This window comes from Aspergillus oryzae, chromosome 3 (assembly GCF_000184455.2).
Source record: "Aspergillus oryzae RIB40 DNA, chromosome 3".
NCBI classification, from domain to species: domain Eukaryota; kingdom Fungi; phylum Ascomycota; class Eurotiomycetes; order Eurotiales; family Aspergillaceae; genus Aspergillus; species Aspergillus oryzae.
In genome coordinates this window covers 95,615-110,338 of record NC_036437.1, presented here as the reverse complement: position 1 = coordinate 110,338, position 14,724 = coordinate 95,615, and the positions used below count along the sequence as shown (strand labels likewise).

The 14,724-nt window shown below is 49.6% G+C and overlaps 5 protein-coding genes across 5 annotated transcripts; 2 read left to right on the top strand and 3 right to left on the bottom strand.

Moving 5' to 3' along the window:
• Positions 1 to 453: 453 nt before the first annotated feature.
• On the bottom strand, positions 454 to 1,692 carry AO090023000042 (uncharacterized protein; the record flags this gene model as incomplete). The annotated part of the gene is made up of 5 exons (XM_023235394.1): positions 454 to 712; positions 798 to 893; positions 1,009 to 1,340; positions 1,460 to 1,578; positions 1,674 to 1,692. 5 exons carry the CDS (start codon positions 1,690 to 1,692, stop codon positions 454 to 456), a joined length of 825 nt encoding a protein of 274 aa, XP_023090418.1.
• Positions 1,693 to 5,119: 3,427 nt separating this feature from the next.
• On the top strand, positions 5,120 to 6,998 carry AO090023000040 (Zn(II)2Cys6 transcription factor; the record flags this gene model as incomplete). The annotated part of the gene is made up of 2 exons (XM_023235393.1): positions 5,120 to 5,199; positions 5,264 to 6,998. 2 exons carry the CDS (start codon positions 5,120 to 5,122, stop codon positions 6,996 to 6,998), a joined length of 1,815 nt encoding a protein of 604 aa, XP_023090417.1.
• Positions 6,999 to 8,136: 1,138 nt separating this feature from the next.
• AO090023000039 (MDR family MFS transporter) lies at positions 8,137 to 9,931 on the top strand (the record flags this gene model as incomplete). The annotated part of the gene is made up of 4 exons (XM_001820577.3): positions 8,137 to 8,421; positions 8,486 to 8,645; positions 8,697 to 8,826; positions 8,878 to 9,931. The coding sequence occupies 4 exons, from the start codon at positions 8,137 to 8,139 to the stop codon at positions 9,929 to 9,931; spliced, it is 1,629 nt and encodes a 542-aa protein (XP_001820629.1).
• A 364-nt stretch (positions 9,932 to 10,295) lies between these two features.
• On the bottom strand, positions 10,296 to 11,853 carry AO090023000038 (uncharacterized protein; the record flags this gene model as incomplete). Its single annotated transcript, XM_001820576.3, has 2 exons — positions 10,296 to 11,662; positions 11,718 to 11,853. 2 exons carry the CDS (start codon positions 11,851 to 11,853, stop codon positions 10,296 to 10,298), a joined length of 1,503 nt encoding a protein of 500 aa, XP_001820628.1.
• Positions 11,854 to 12,764: 911 nt separating this feature from the next.
• AO090023000037 (uncharacterized protein) lies at positions 12,765 to 14,471 on the bottom strand (the record flags this gene model as incomplete). The annotated part of the gene is made up of 5 exons (XM_023235392.1): positions 12,765 to 13,289; positions 13,355 to 13,451; positions 13,507 to 13,730; positions 13,776 to 13,926; positions 13,978 to 14,471. The coding sequence occupies 5 exons, from the start codon at positions 14,469 to 14,471 to the stop codon at positions 12,765 to 12,767; spliced, it is 1,491 nt and encodes a 496-aa protein (XP_023090416.1).
• Positions 14,472 to 14,724: the final 253 nt, after the last annotated feature.

The window sequence follows — 14,724 nt, the reverse complement described above, 5'->3', positions numbered from 1 at the left end:
TGGTGTATCCGGAGGCGTAGTTACCTTTCGGAACAGAGGAGGCAACGAAGAATAATTCGGGGCCTTATTTGGACTGTACGCATTTATGGCCTTCCACTTGCTGTGGTCTATACGTGGGAATCTGGCGGTCTTCTGGGTTTGGGTGTAGACTTTGCATCTGCAATAAGGTCATTTGGTATTATTATAAGGCACTGGGCTACGGGTCTTGCAGATGGCTCCACGGACTTCGCGCGACAATGGGCGTGCTTTGACGTTGCTCAAGACCTCGCCAACTACCTGGAGAGAGTTACAACGGCCCAGTGACGCCGTGGGAAGCTTGGAGTAGATATTCGAGTATTAAAATAGATGCCCGAAAACTATTTGTTAAATTATTAACGTCCCCTCCGCTATTAGAAATCTGGGAGTACTTTTGAACCCAGCCAAGCCGTACACTTTTATGCACACGAACGAATTCTATAGGACTTCTCTGGGCCCGCGTTCTAAATTCCCTTCCACGCTGGTCATCCCATCCGTATTATTGATCGCCCTTTCGATATCATCCTGGAGTTGGGTGAGACCAGGCTTCCGCATTTGAGCCGATGGCGACTCTGTCGAAGAGGATTTCCGTCGCGAGCTCAGACTATAATCCATCCACCGCGGAGCATGGTATCGCAGAAATTGGCGTAAATAGGGGAAAGAGCCGCATATGATGATGGTGTTGGCTTCGATATCGCTAAAGGTAGTCATATCCATTAGGACTATCCCAATATAAAGTTTAACCCACCAAGAGAATGATTTAGATGGTGTCCCCAACTCACATGAATATAGCTGCTAAAGCGATATCACGCGTCTGGTCTTGCGACGTGACCAGAGGCATCAACGTTGCTAAGCGCACGATACTTATACTGGTGGTTCTATAAGAGCTAGGTAAGTATTGCAACAACCAACTGGTTCAGTAAGGCCACTATTTATCGTGACACGCTCTCGGCCCCCTTTTAGACATGCTGGATTGGGGGGAAGTTCACTTACAAGAATCCAACACCAAACATACAAAGCACCCCTACTTTCTGAATGACGGGTAGCCGGAGACCCCATACAACGGGGATCGGAAGCAGTAGCAATATGACATCACTGATCGTGTTAGTGATAGCAGTTGCAAGATAGACTCCCGCTGTGTTGATGCAGGAGCCCGTCGTAATAGTGATGTCCCAGCTCTTTTGAATAGGGCTGCAGCCGAATATCAATGCCAGAGGAAGTGCCAGACTATATCCTGCAATGATGAAGCCGACCGCGTATATAATGTATACGTAGAGCGGGTGCGTAGCCTGTAGGAGTCGATAGTAAAGCATAAGCAAGGCGAGCTTCGCAAAGGCGAGAGCGGGAACGTATATGACTGGTGCTGCCAGCATGCACTATACCAGGGAAAGCCCGGCGATTAGCGATCGAGGTGCAATCCACGTCGCATATGGATTATAGATACCTTGCGAAACCTACTCAGCACGGATAGCGGGAGTTGCGAAATGTGGTAGCCATAGCCTGCATGTTCGAACCCATCTGAAGTGATCTTAGTGACCGCATACCATATAACTTGAATGAGGTCTTACATAGGATGACCGCTTGCGTCCCTAGGGAAAAGATCTAGTTGCAGGTCAGCACATGTTGATGTGCAATCAGAACATATCGACGGTATATACCCAGGCAAGAATCAAGCATACTGGCCGCTATCTGTTAACTATGCGCTCAAAAGGAGCATCATGGGCTCCGAAATATCGACTTACCGTCATCCCACCAAAATCTTCTCATCAGGCGAATCTTTGTATATATCCGCATTATCAGGAGAGGAGTGTTAATAGCCAAACCGACTCCAATGAGCACGCGATTCGCTGTTTGTAGCCATGGCTGAGAATCGTCCATCACAGCGTGTATGAACCCTCCACCGTCACCGTTGGGGATTTCTGGTGGAAACCCCAAGCTCTGTGGTTGCACGGAAAATTCATGTTGCTTTCATTTCAAAGCGCGCGAAGCACAATTTTGGTATAGGAACCAAGGGATAAATATGCTTAAGAGCACGGGTGGCGAGCGGTTTGCCTCCGCTGCTGACGCATTGACTTCAGCCGTCCTTGCTGGATGTAACCCTAATTAGTGTAGCACATCACCACGCAAGGAGGTACCTCCAATAATACGAGCAGGGACCCAATTCCGGATTTCCTCGGCGTAAGCCATGCGATAGATAAACATAGATAGCCTTTTTCTGGGTCTACGCTTTTCCACGACGTGCACCTTCAACAACATGCGATTGGGGGTGGGCCACATGTGACAGCGAATTTGAATCAAAGATCTAGATCATCTTCATATACTTTGCTCTCCGCCCTCTAGGAGTTCAGTTCCGTGTTTCCCCTTCGCATTTGGCATTACCGTTCTGGTGGTTACCTTTGGCGGGTACCAGAAAACAACCCCCGACTTTAGCGCTGAGCTACTCCGTGTACTGTGCGATTGTGTGCTTACCATGTAAGGTGGAGAATTTGTGACGTGTCATTTACTTGTCCGCAAGTTTAATTACAAGCCATGCAGGAGAATATGGAGGCCCCGAAAAGCGAAATGCACCTTTGGGGATCGCACTGGGCGGAAAAGGGGAGAATCCAACTTAACTGGAAGGGAGAGATGCCACTATTGAAGGTTACGCATAACTAAGCGCCTTTGAGGAGGATCATCGCTTAGCTCTTCCACTCGTATGGAATCTGATCTTCCATTGACCTCGTGCATTGATTAGTCGTGGAGTGACAAACTGCCGGGGTGGCCATTGCCAAAATGATGGTTGAAAGCCCCATGTATGTGATCAGTCCAAGTAGAGGCATGCTATGCTGGTATTGGGACCTTAGATACGGAGTTTATGTTAAACTCAGTCGGTCCTGTCTACTCCGTATTTCAAGTGATCGCTAAAACTGGGGATCCTGCGGAGAAAAGCCTGATAGAATGGGACTCTGAAATCCAAGTCCGACGATGCCTCCCCAATAGAGTTTTTTCTTGACGGTTCAGGGGCAAATCAGGCTCAAAGTTTGACCGTCCACTGCTGCTATTATAAAAAGGCCCCAAACCTCACTTTCGTTTCCATACCACTTCTGAGCTAATGTGTCCATACTGCTCTTGGCACGCGGACCGATCGACAAACCCTTAATTCCCCAGCGGATACGGCATACTTGGACTTTGGAGAGCTGGCGGGAAAATGTCATCCCATGACTGTTCTACTGTGGATATGGTGAACAGTAGTTGCAGTTCCCAGGGTAAAGATCGGACAGATTAGCAGAGTTGTAGGGTCGGTTGTGGGAGTGGATCCCACTTGTCGAAGAACACTACGGAGTACGTCTGTATTCTCTGCACGTAGAGCAAGTTGTACGTATGCATGGCCTAGAACTCCTAGCATGGTGTAGTCCATATTCCTGAATGGGTACTCAGAGCCAGCACCCGCCGAATATACTCTGTACCATTGCTGGAAAGGAGGGCACGGTGCGAGGAACTCATCTAGTGGATCCCAGGCGTGGAGAAGGATGAGGGGTACAGCAGCTGGGGCTGAGCGCCTCACACTAGCGGCGTTGGTGATCGCCCAGATCTCCTTTCCCACCCCCTGGAATGGGAAGATACAAGTGGATCCAGCAGGCCACCCACTGGATTGGGTCCCTCGAACTGGTCATGAGACCTTTTGTAGGGCATTTTTTCGATATAGGCGCGATTTCTCAAATCCGCTGGTAAAACAGCTCTACCGTAGGACCACCTGGAATGGACAAGGCTCAGGTGTCGAGCTATTGGGTTGGCATAGGCAACGGGAATGTGGATAGGAAAGAGAATGTCAACTGGATGGTGCTATGCTACGCTTCGTACAATGGGCATAAGACTATTTTGGTATTGCTGTGCACATCTAAGCTGCAAGACTGCCTAGAAATGGAAAAACTTTCAACATGTCAACTACTGTTACAAATGGATGGGTGATATAATGGGTGGGAAATTGTCCCCTGGTTATCTCATAGGGCGCCACTGATAGTCACCATGCATATCATCGGAACCCTCTCCATAACATCGCCCAAATATTACTGCGTCTCCCGCGCTGGCCCTTTTATCGTCTGGGGTCCGTGGCGACGGAAATGGACCGAGAGTCGCACCAAGCTTGATGAAGATTCCGTTGGCGCACCTCCCGCATGTACGAGATTTGCTCGGGGGTCCGGTCCCGAACGACATAGCGTGGAAGGTCCTCCAGCATCTGTCGAATCCCACAATAAATCATGACGCATACTGCAGCTCCTAGGATGATCATGCCAACAATGAGGCTCCCATTACCATCACTGTCGTCCTTGGCCATAGTGCTATTATCGCGCTTGGTGTACCTGAAGATGATGTATACAACGGTCACAGATTCGGATGAATTTGCAGTTTTCCCGCAATGCTTTGAAATAGACTGGTGTGGCAAGATGATCTTGGCTTGGTGTAGCGTAGGGCCTGTACAAGCCTCCACCACTCGTGAAGTTCACCCGTGGCTTGTTTTGAGATTGAGCAAGACGATGGACCCCAGAGACGTAACGATAGACTCAACGGTGTCTCGTTGCCATTCATTCGAGTGTACCGGCCGATGTGGGTGTAGCTATCAGGTACTGCTATGCGTGACAGACGTGCAGAGAAGATCGAATCGACAGCACGCTGGTATGGCTATTTCAGCTTAGATGTATGCTCTCTTGGTGTGTATACGGACGGTCTTGACATCCGAGCACTTACTGGATTGACTGTCTGAACGATGTTCAAATGCAATGACAATCGGTGTCAGAGAAGTCATGCTGAACACCACGCCACTTTCAACCATCTTATATTCCGTACCTTCTTGCATCACTCCTAACCACCCATGTTGATATGGGCGGCAGTTTTTTATGGCTTCAAATTCCCTATTTTGGGTTAGTCGACACATAGGATGATGTCATGTTCCGAATGGGCCAATGTCAATCAGGCACCCAGGCAGCTAGTCTCTATCCAGCCTAGCTTCTGCTATCTTTAAACGTGACTGCGTTGAACATCTGACCGGCCCAGACACCGTGTTTACCCATTATAATGGTAGGATTTCACATTGGTCGCCCAACAGCAGGGCAACAGCTTAGCGAGAATGGCCGAGGCCTTCGCATACTATCGTGGGGCCGGGTGGTCGGCAAAGATTAAGTCTAGGACAGGATGTACGACGTGCAAGTATGTGGCCTCCTTCAACAGTCTTAGAATGGCGTGTTCTGACTGCCATCTCCTTTGAAATTAGAACACGTAAAGTCAAGTGTGATGAGACAAAACCGCAGTGTGTACGGTGCAAGGGCACCGGCCGCAGGTGCACATACGCCGTGAATCAAACTCATACACGCATCGCCTGTCCGCCGACGCCGTCAATCGGGAGTAACTATGCCCTTTGCGATGTCGTCAACCATGAGTGGCAGGAGCGACGCGCTTTCGAGTACTATTTTTACCGCGCAGGACCTGCGATTGGCGGTTATTTAGACCATCGGTTTTGGAAGGGCATCGTCCCGGAACTATGCCGATCGGAGCCCGCAGTTTGGGACGCCGTCATCGCCATAAGTGCTCTATTTGAAGATCCGGATCCCTTTATCGGTCCTCCCATGGTTCTTAAAGACAACAAATTGGTCGGGGAGCACACGAAGGCCGTGTCCTGGTACTCGCGGTCCATGGCACGCGTCCGACAAAGGGTTACACATAACGACTTCAACCCGCATGTAGCGCTCATAACCTGCGTCCTCTACATCTGCATCGAGGCGCTCCAGGGCCACACCGTGGAGGCCCTGCAATTGTATGAACAGGGGGCGCATCTCATTATGACCCTACGACAGACTTCAACCATGGCATACTATGAAGATGTATTGCAAGAGATCATAAAACCCATATTCTTTCGACTTGGTGCTGCAGCAATGATTTCAGGGGGGTATCCGGTCAGGGAGAGCTTCAGACCTGTAACTATGCTTGGAAATTCAAGTTTTGCGACCCTTGCAGCGGCCCAAACAGTTATGGTTGACCTAGTCACAGAAGCCTTCCTATTGGGGAACGAAGCAGCGAGATACCATGGTTTTCAGGGATGTGATAGCAATATCGAATCCTCCTTGAAAGAACAACAGGGCGCTCTGACGCTCAGGCTCGACAGTTGGCAGAGAGCTTTTGCTCACCTACAGGACCGAGAGATGGGAAAGCCTCCCAATTCTTCAAATATCGGGGCTGTGTCAACGCTGCTGACCTATCACGTAGTTGCTTCGATAATGACCTCCACCTGCCTCGCAGATAATGAGATGGTCTACGATGCGCAAATGGATCGATTTCGGGAGATAGTCAAACACGCCACATCTGCACTCGATGCATTCAATGTGGTTGATAGCACACAGCCTCCATTCACGTTTGAGACTGGCATAGGCCTGCCGGTGTTCTACACGGCAGTGAAATGTCGGGACCGTTTCCTGCGCCGGAAGGCATTGAGTCTTCTTCGACGAGCACCCCCGGTTCAAGCATTTTTCAAGTGTGCAGCATGGGCCGCGCTTGCTGAAACAATTATCCATATAGAAGAAGATCTCGTTCCAGAATCGCACTCCCGGATTCCATCGGCTCCCACTTCTGAAGATAAGGTACTGGCATCGGATAGCCCCGTATCGGTCTCCTATAATCTACCCCATGCACCGTGTGCACATCAGATCACTTCAGCCCAAGTCGTTGCTCTACAGCACGACAGGGTGCCTTTGGGCGGTTTAGAGAATAACCGATCGGACTCATCCATGTGTGTAGGGCACATCCCGGACCACCGTCGTGTGCGTGAATTCGGAGTATTCCTCGCAGAGGCCAACAGTAGCTGCCCAGCAAATAGTAGTGACCGCTACAGCGAGCCAACTACTCAGTCTCATGAGCAGATCTTCCTTAGGTTCACGCGTAGACGGCGAAATGGGACCACTGCGCAGCCAAGAGTGGCAGAGTGCTTCCTACCGATGAAGTATGGAGAGTGCTAGATTAACTGGCCGATGTTATGAGATCATAAACTCTGAGATATATCGACAAAAGAGTGTATCACGTTCTAGATCACTTCGTGATAGCGTTATCTCCTTTCTTTGCCTGGGCTTTTACCTCCTGTTTGGGGAGGCGAGGGGAACAGGGGGACGTGGACGAAAGTAAGGGCAATGCAAATTATCCAGGGCAGTGTAATGTTAAGAGAAAGGGAACCTTAAACCTAACACTCGGTCTGCATGCCTAAGGCATAAACAGATTTGATCCCTTTGAGCAAACTTACATGGAGCATACAACGATTTCGCGGTACCTGGATAGTAATAAGCGACCTGACCTGCGAAGGTAAATGGTAGTGCTTGATTTTGACTCTCTTTTGCCACAACCGGGCTTATAGGCTGATGCAGAGCTTGACGTAGTGAGTTCCATTCCTCATCACTATGTCCGACTCGACAGAATCTTGAGGCACTAGGTAGCCCTCAATTTGTCGACTATTTTATCCAAAACAAGCAAGGAGACAGCCTCAAATGTCGCATTCCCAGATTCATCACACTTGGCGTATGGCTATATCTCTCGTGTCTCATCGGACTGGATACCAGCATCAATGAAGATATCGTGGCTGTGTGAATTGCGCTCTCTATAGGCTTATTATTACGTCCTTTGGCTCGCTTCAAGGGCTACAGCTAGTAAGGCACACGTGGCGGATTGTCGAAGCCGAGAGAGAATAGATGAGCCTCTCGGACATTTGTGACTCACTGCAGACATGATGTTCTTTGTCATCCTGCAGAACGGGACGCATTCGCAATAAACTTGAAGCTATCCGAACGAGCTGCTCGGATGATTGGTCCATCCGTCATCTTGACCTCGTATTCGAGACATGCTGCCCAAAAGGCTATCTCTCGATGCTTTCTTCATAGAGTTTTTATCGGTCGCATTAAGGCCCGAATGTCCGACTCATCACCACCTTTTCAGCAGGTACGCTCATGTCTTGCTGTTTTTGTACCAGAGCACCGGTTTATAAATCCCCTATCACGCAAACCTTCAGTGCAATGCTGCGATATTTATTCATATGAGGAATCTCAAACTGAGTTGCTTGTCATTTCATTCCTTGTATGTCTCAATCTTTAAACCAGCAGACATTGCACGATGACAGAAGCGGAAAAGTCGGATATCGAAGGCTCGACGGAGAAGATCGACACGGATGTAAGGGAAAATGAGTATCCTAGCATCACGAAGGTTATAGTTGTCATTCTTGCCCTTTACCTTGCCGTCTTTCTGGTTGCTCTCGACCAGACAATCATCGGCGTAGCAATCCCGAAGATCACCGATCAGTTCAAAAGCATTGAGGATATTGCCTGGTATGGCAGTGCTTACTTCTTGACTTCCACTGCATTGCAGCCATCATATGGCAGGATCTACAAGATATTCAGTGTTAGTGAACCGTTGATATGAGAAACTTCATTTATTCGCCCGTCGCTGACACTCAATCGTTCAGGTCAAATGGGGCTTTCTAATCGCTGTCCTCATCTTTGAGATCGGGTCACTCATCTGCGCTGTCGCACCCAGTAGCACCGTCCTGATTGTTGGAAGAGCTGTGGCAGGTATTGGTGTTGCCGGTATATTCTCTGGGGCCCTGGTAATCATATCAATGACAGGTACGGACATCCCAATACCTACTTCCATACAACACCAGCTGACCTAAATAGTCCCACTGCCTGAGAGACCTCTGGTATTTGGCATGTTTGGCATGGTATGGGGAATTGCTTCAATTGCTGGACCACTACTTGGAGGCGCATTCACCGACGGTGTGTCATGGAGATGGTGTTTCTATATCAAGTGAGCCCTGCTCTAGATTCAATCGGATCTGGTTTCTCTAACGGCTTACAGCCTTCCCATCGGCGGTCTTTCCATTGCCGTTATCATCTTCATCCTGCGAGTTCCCAAGAAGAGCGAGTTTTCGGGGACGCCCGTCCTAGATCGGATCAAACAGCTAGATCTTATCGGCGCCAGCCTTCTCATCCCGGCCATTGTGTGCCTCCTACTGGCACTGCAGTGGGGAGGAAATAAATACCCATGGAATAGCTCGCGAGTTATCGGGCTATTTGTCGGCTTCGGACTCATGATCATCATCTTCACCTTCTCGCAAATCAAGTTGGGCGATCGTGCTACACTCCCACCGGGGATCCTGAAGCGACGATCGGTGTTATCTGCGACTATGTTCGCCTTGTTCTTCGGCGGTGCATTCTTCCTCCTGGTTTACTATGTCCCCATTTTCTTCCAAAGCGTGAAAGGATCGTCTGCTATGAAATCCGGGATCCAGCTTCTTCCCTTGATGCTGGCGACCGTCATCTCATCCGTCCTCGTCGGTGCATTCGTAACTGCTGCAGGCTACTATACTCCGTTTTTAATCGGCGGTACCGCCATTGCGGCCATTGGCACGGGCCTTATCACAACATACTCTGTGGACATCTCGACAGGCAAGTGGATCGGTTATCAAATTCTAGTCGGAGCGGGAGTCGGTGCTGGTTTCCAAATCCCCATGACGGCCGTTCAGACCGTTCTCCCACCCGAAGATATCCCCGTCGGAACGGCCGCTGTAATGTTCTTCCAGACACTGGGAGGCGCACTCTTCATTGCCGTTGGGCAATCTGTCTTCCAAAATGGATTGATCGACGGGATCCGCGAATTTGCGCCTACGGTGGACCCGCGTGCGATTGTCGGTGCCGGAGCAACGGAAATGAGACATGTCTTGGCGGCGTTGGGGCAGTTGGACCAGCTTGATGCGGTGATTCGGGCGTATATGAGCGGGCTTCGCGATGCATATCGAGTCAGTCTGGCCCTAGCGCTGGTAGCCCTCGTAGCCAGTTGCTTTCTGGAATGGAAGAGTGTCAAAAAGACTGGGCAGGAAAGTAAGAACGACGTGGCGGTTCCGGCTCTGTGAAGTTTGCCTCGAGTCTTTCTTGTAAGATGGGGAGCTTCTTATTCGTCCAGTAACATTACAGGCAGCATCGTATTGGACTAAAACCTGGATCAAAATAGTTAGATATAGATCTTAATGTTTATAACTCTACTCTTCGAAAGTTTTCAATCCTTACATTTGTAGGACTATAGGGATAACTATGTACAGTAATAATGGAATCGCGTGAATAGGACATATGGACTTCTTGGAAATGTAATAAGGAAGCAAAGAGAAGATGTTTGAAGTCGTGCGTGACTTACAATTAGAGTCACGACACGTCGTCAGGAGATCATTCTCTTCTAATGTCACAATAGATCTCACCGACAGCACATAGGTGGGCTTGGTCTCACTGCACAACAAACTGCTCCTTGTGACTCTTATACAGCTTGCTCGAGTCGAGAACCTCTCCGGTGGACGAATGGATAAAGTCCACCTGGAGATTGTGTGCATCAAGGATCCGGAGAGTACTGTAACTATAGTCATCGGCGTAAACAAACTCAGTGTACGACGGCTTCGACCCAACCGAGCTGAGGCCCTCGATGTTACCAGCACCACCAGCGACAATGTACATAGGAGCTGCCGGATCATTCATACCATTGGGATCCGCAGTGTTATTGTAGACGGGCAAGAAGCGTTGAGAGTTGTGCACGTGGCCAAAGACTCCGAGGTCAACACCGTACTTATAGAATAGCGCCTCGAAGGCTTCTTGACAGGGCTCGCAGATGTTGGAACTGGAACCAGTGGAGTACCACGGCCTGTGTCCGGCAACAATAACCCAAGGTGTCACGGTCCGGTCGACACTGGCGAGGTCGGCCTCGAGAAATGCCAGCTGTTGACCGTCCTGACCAAATGGCCCGCTATCTAACTTGGCAGACCCATCCTGTCCATCTGGTGCTGAGGGGAAGTCAGTCTCGGTATTGATCATGACAATATGCGCCATTCCGTACTCGAATGAGTACCAGAATGGTGGCTGGGCGAGACTCTGGGCTTTTGTAGCCAGTCTTTGGGCGGTGGTGTTTGTGGACGAGGACGTAAAGGCACTGGGCATGGTCTCGTCATACCGATGCATGTACGCAGTGAAATTACGCTGTCCTAGGGGACAGAGACCAGTTGTATAGGGGATCTCTCCACAGGCCGCTTCGTGGTTCCCTGGGGAAACCAGATAAGGCTTGCGCCCACTAATAGGGGCCAGCTGGTCGTAGAACTGCTCCAGGATTGCCTGGTAGGCATCTTTGCCGTCCAACAGATTCTTTGGCTTTAGGTACCAATCATCAGCGTAGGCAAAATCACCAGGATGAATGATAAATTCATAGTCATCGACGGTTTCAGCCAAGCGGCCAATGGTAGTATGGTTCAGCGCCGGATCGATAGATGGAATACTGCTCTTCTTAGCGTTGTTGGAGGTGATGGTGTAGCCATCTTGGCCAAAGACCCCAAGGTCGATGACTACATCGAGGTTGAAGGGTGTAGTATCGCCGGGGCTGCGAGGACTGAGGAATTGATCTACAGTAGAGTTTGTGGAAACAATCTTATAGTAGTAGGTTGTTGCTGGGGTCAAGCCCGTGAGGACAACAGCATTGGAGTATGTCCGAGAGGTTGCATAAGTTGACGAAGTCGAAGAGCAGGCCTGCGCGTCTAGCTTATCCTTTGAAGTACCATACTGGACACAGCTTTGGTTCAGCTTCTCATAGGTATTCCAACCCACCGAGATGGCTGTAATGAGAAATTAGTCATAGTTGCGGTTTGTATGCAAGATGGATTTGCTCACCATTTGGACCATAGATCGCGAGGCGTTGTTGATAAGGGGTTGTCAGATCCTCGGGAATTGGTGGATAACTAACAGCTGCCAGTGCAGTGCCTGCCAGCAGTGGCAGCACTATGCCAAATGACTGCAGGTTCAACATGCTCAGTGGAATTCCAAAAGCCAAAAAGGTTAGCTGGCGCAAACTATACAGAAACGCCAAATCGTGGTGAGGCGAGGAATAAGAGCCACAGACCTATTCCACCACATTTCAGGCACAAACATAAGGCTTATAAGGACAAGCATCGAGGCCGCGCACGTGTAGTGGGATATCCTTTGTCTTCGGATTCTATCGAATGTTCCTGGCCCGGCATACTACCTTAATGCATATCCTTTTCCCCTTTGGTGTGCAGAGCCGAAACTACTGACGGGAGTGGATCCCCATCGATAGCCCTAAACCGACGAAGATCGGACGCACGTGCGGCCATGGTGGCACCTGAACGCTCTCTGATATTGACTGCTACTTTTCCCTTTACAGTTGTCAGTCCATGGGTTTAAATTGCATTGGCAGTCAGATGAGCTGATCAATACATGCGGGAGATTATACACTTGCATTTGATTTGAACCTCGGCAATCATAACCAATCTGCGTAAGCAATACTACGCTATTGCGAATCAACGGCCAGCGATTATTCACGGACAAAGCTTGATGAGCCGGTCAGGAAGGCACTGGGCTGGCCTTCGGATCGGACGGAAGCGCTTCGCGGCTTTTTTCCTCCGAAAATAGTCCACCGAAAGGTAGCATCCCACGTGTTGCGAATGTTTGCGATCCGGATAGAGGGTTTCGATTTCTTGTTTGAGGCTCTCAATATATCTTGCTCCCTGAGTAAAACCATACTCGAGTCAATCCGGTTAACGAGAAAGGCAAAACATGACCCTGACCACTATATTAATGCGTCTCCAGGGCATAAAGATGATAAGAGACTGACGAGTAAACCCTTATGGCTGCATATGACGTCCACGGGTAAAGCCATGTTTGCAAATATTTAATCTAAACTTGCACCTTGCTTGAATACTAGACAGCATAACGAAATGCTGGATGTCGACTACTCAGCTCCAATTGCTCCTCAAGCCCCAATCCTTCCAGCACATTATCCCGCTTTCCCATTTCTCTGGCCCGGTTCTCCCATTTGATATATATTATCATGCCAATACATATCACCCAGCTCCCAAATAGAAAGGCAAACATGATTGCATGACCCGCGTGGTAGTTCGGCGCATCTCCAGGCAAATAGACACAGGGTGCGAGAATTCCGCCGAGCGACCCGACGGTGAAGACTAAACCCGCCGAGGCCGCTTTCACGGTCGGCGTTGCGGCATTATTCACAGCCCACGCGAGCCAGAGAGGCAGAAAGGCATAGATGCCCGGTGCAGCAAGGTACAAGGCTCCGTACTTCGCACCCGGCATGGAAGTTGGGAGGAATTCGAGCATGCCCATGCCAGCGATCCCGAACGGAACGGTGGCGAAGATCACCCAGCCACGGCTATGATAACGGTCGGAGACGTAGCCGACCACAATGGATATCACACAAGCGGCAGCCTAACATTCTGCTCTATCAATTACCTGGGTCTGTGTGTGACTATGAGGGAGTAAGGGCGACATACGTAAGGTCCAACTGATAATAGCTGAGCCAGCTCCTTGGTATAACCCATGGCGCTAATGATAGAAGGCGAAAACAGTGAGAAGGATTGAGCGCAGGTGCTGTCAAGCTTCTTGAGCAGAGGGTTCATCGGGTTCATGACGCTAGAGGACTCACTTTCCAAAGAAGAACCCTAAGGCGCAGAAAACTATAGGCGGTGTTGTCAGACCCTGGACAACATGGCGAAACGTAGTCCGCGAATGTTCAGTCGTTCCAGCAGAGTCAATCCGCATTCTATCCACTGCCACTTGCTTTTGAGATTCTGTTAAGAATCGCGCGGTTTCTGGGCCACTCGGAATGGAAATAAACGCGACGACCGCAAGAATTACGGACACTAGGCCCTGGGGTACAGTTAGATATCTCCGCGAAGGAAGATAGATACCAACCTCGAAAAAGAAAATGTTTCTCCATGTATGAATGAGACCCCAGTCAGGGATCCTGGACAGTCCAATCGCTAAAAGACCACCGAAAGCACCACTTGCTGAAGATGCAGAGATATAGATGCTTGTTCGGACACCCAATTCATGCCGGCGGTAGCTGCATTGTTGGTGTCTGCTAGTCAGGGATGAAGAAAGCAAGATGACTTACAATAAGGCCAACATAACGACCAATCCTGGGGATATACCGCCCTCAAAGACTCCCAGGAGGAAGCGACAGGCGTACAGGCCGCCTTTCTGCTCCACCAGCGAAGTGAGCATCGTAATGATGCCGAAGCAAACCACAAGCGTAGGGATATAGATATGTCCCCCGACGATTTTACACAGAATGTTTGAAGGTAACTCCACAACACAATACGACACGAAAAGGCACATCAGCGCAATGTTGAAGCGCAGCCCGGACAATCCCAGATCCTTCTCTAGCCCCAGTAAACGCGCATTACCAATATTAACTCGATCGATGAAGCTGAACAGGTTAATGACGGTGAAAAGACTTAGCAACCGTAAGTCAAACTTGCGTACGACAGCCCGGGATTGCTTTTCGTCCCACAGAATCCGCTCGTCTGTAGCTTTCAAAACAACTTTGGTGTCCTCCACAACCGCCCGCTGCACATTCCCGACCGCCTCTTTACCTCTCGAATCCATCCTTTTCGACACCAAATATGGACAAATACCGTGATTTTGATACCATCTATGATTCTGTCAGCTTTGTTGAGAGGGGATTTATGGTGCGCGACAAAGGTTATTATTTTAAGGAGAGAATAACATCTGAGCTTCTGTCTGGATGGCATTTTACCCCTTGCGTATGCTGTATGCATCATTTGAATAGGGTCCACCCAGGTCATGGGATCCCTGCACGTGAGCAGTCACAATTAGTAACAGTAATAAGTAGGGGAAA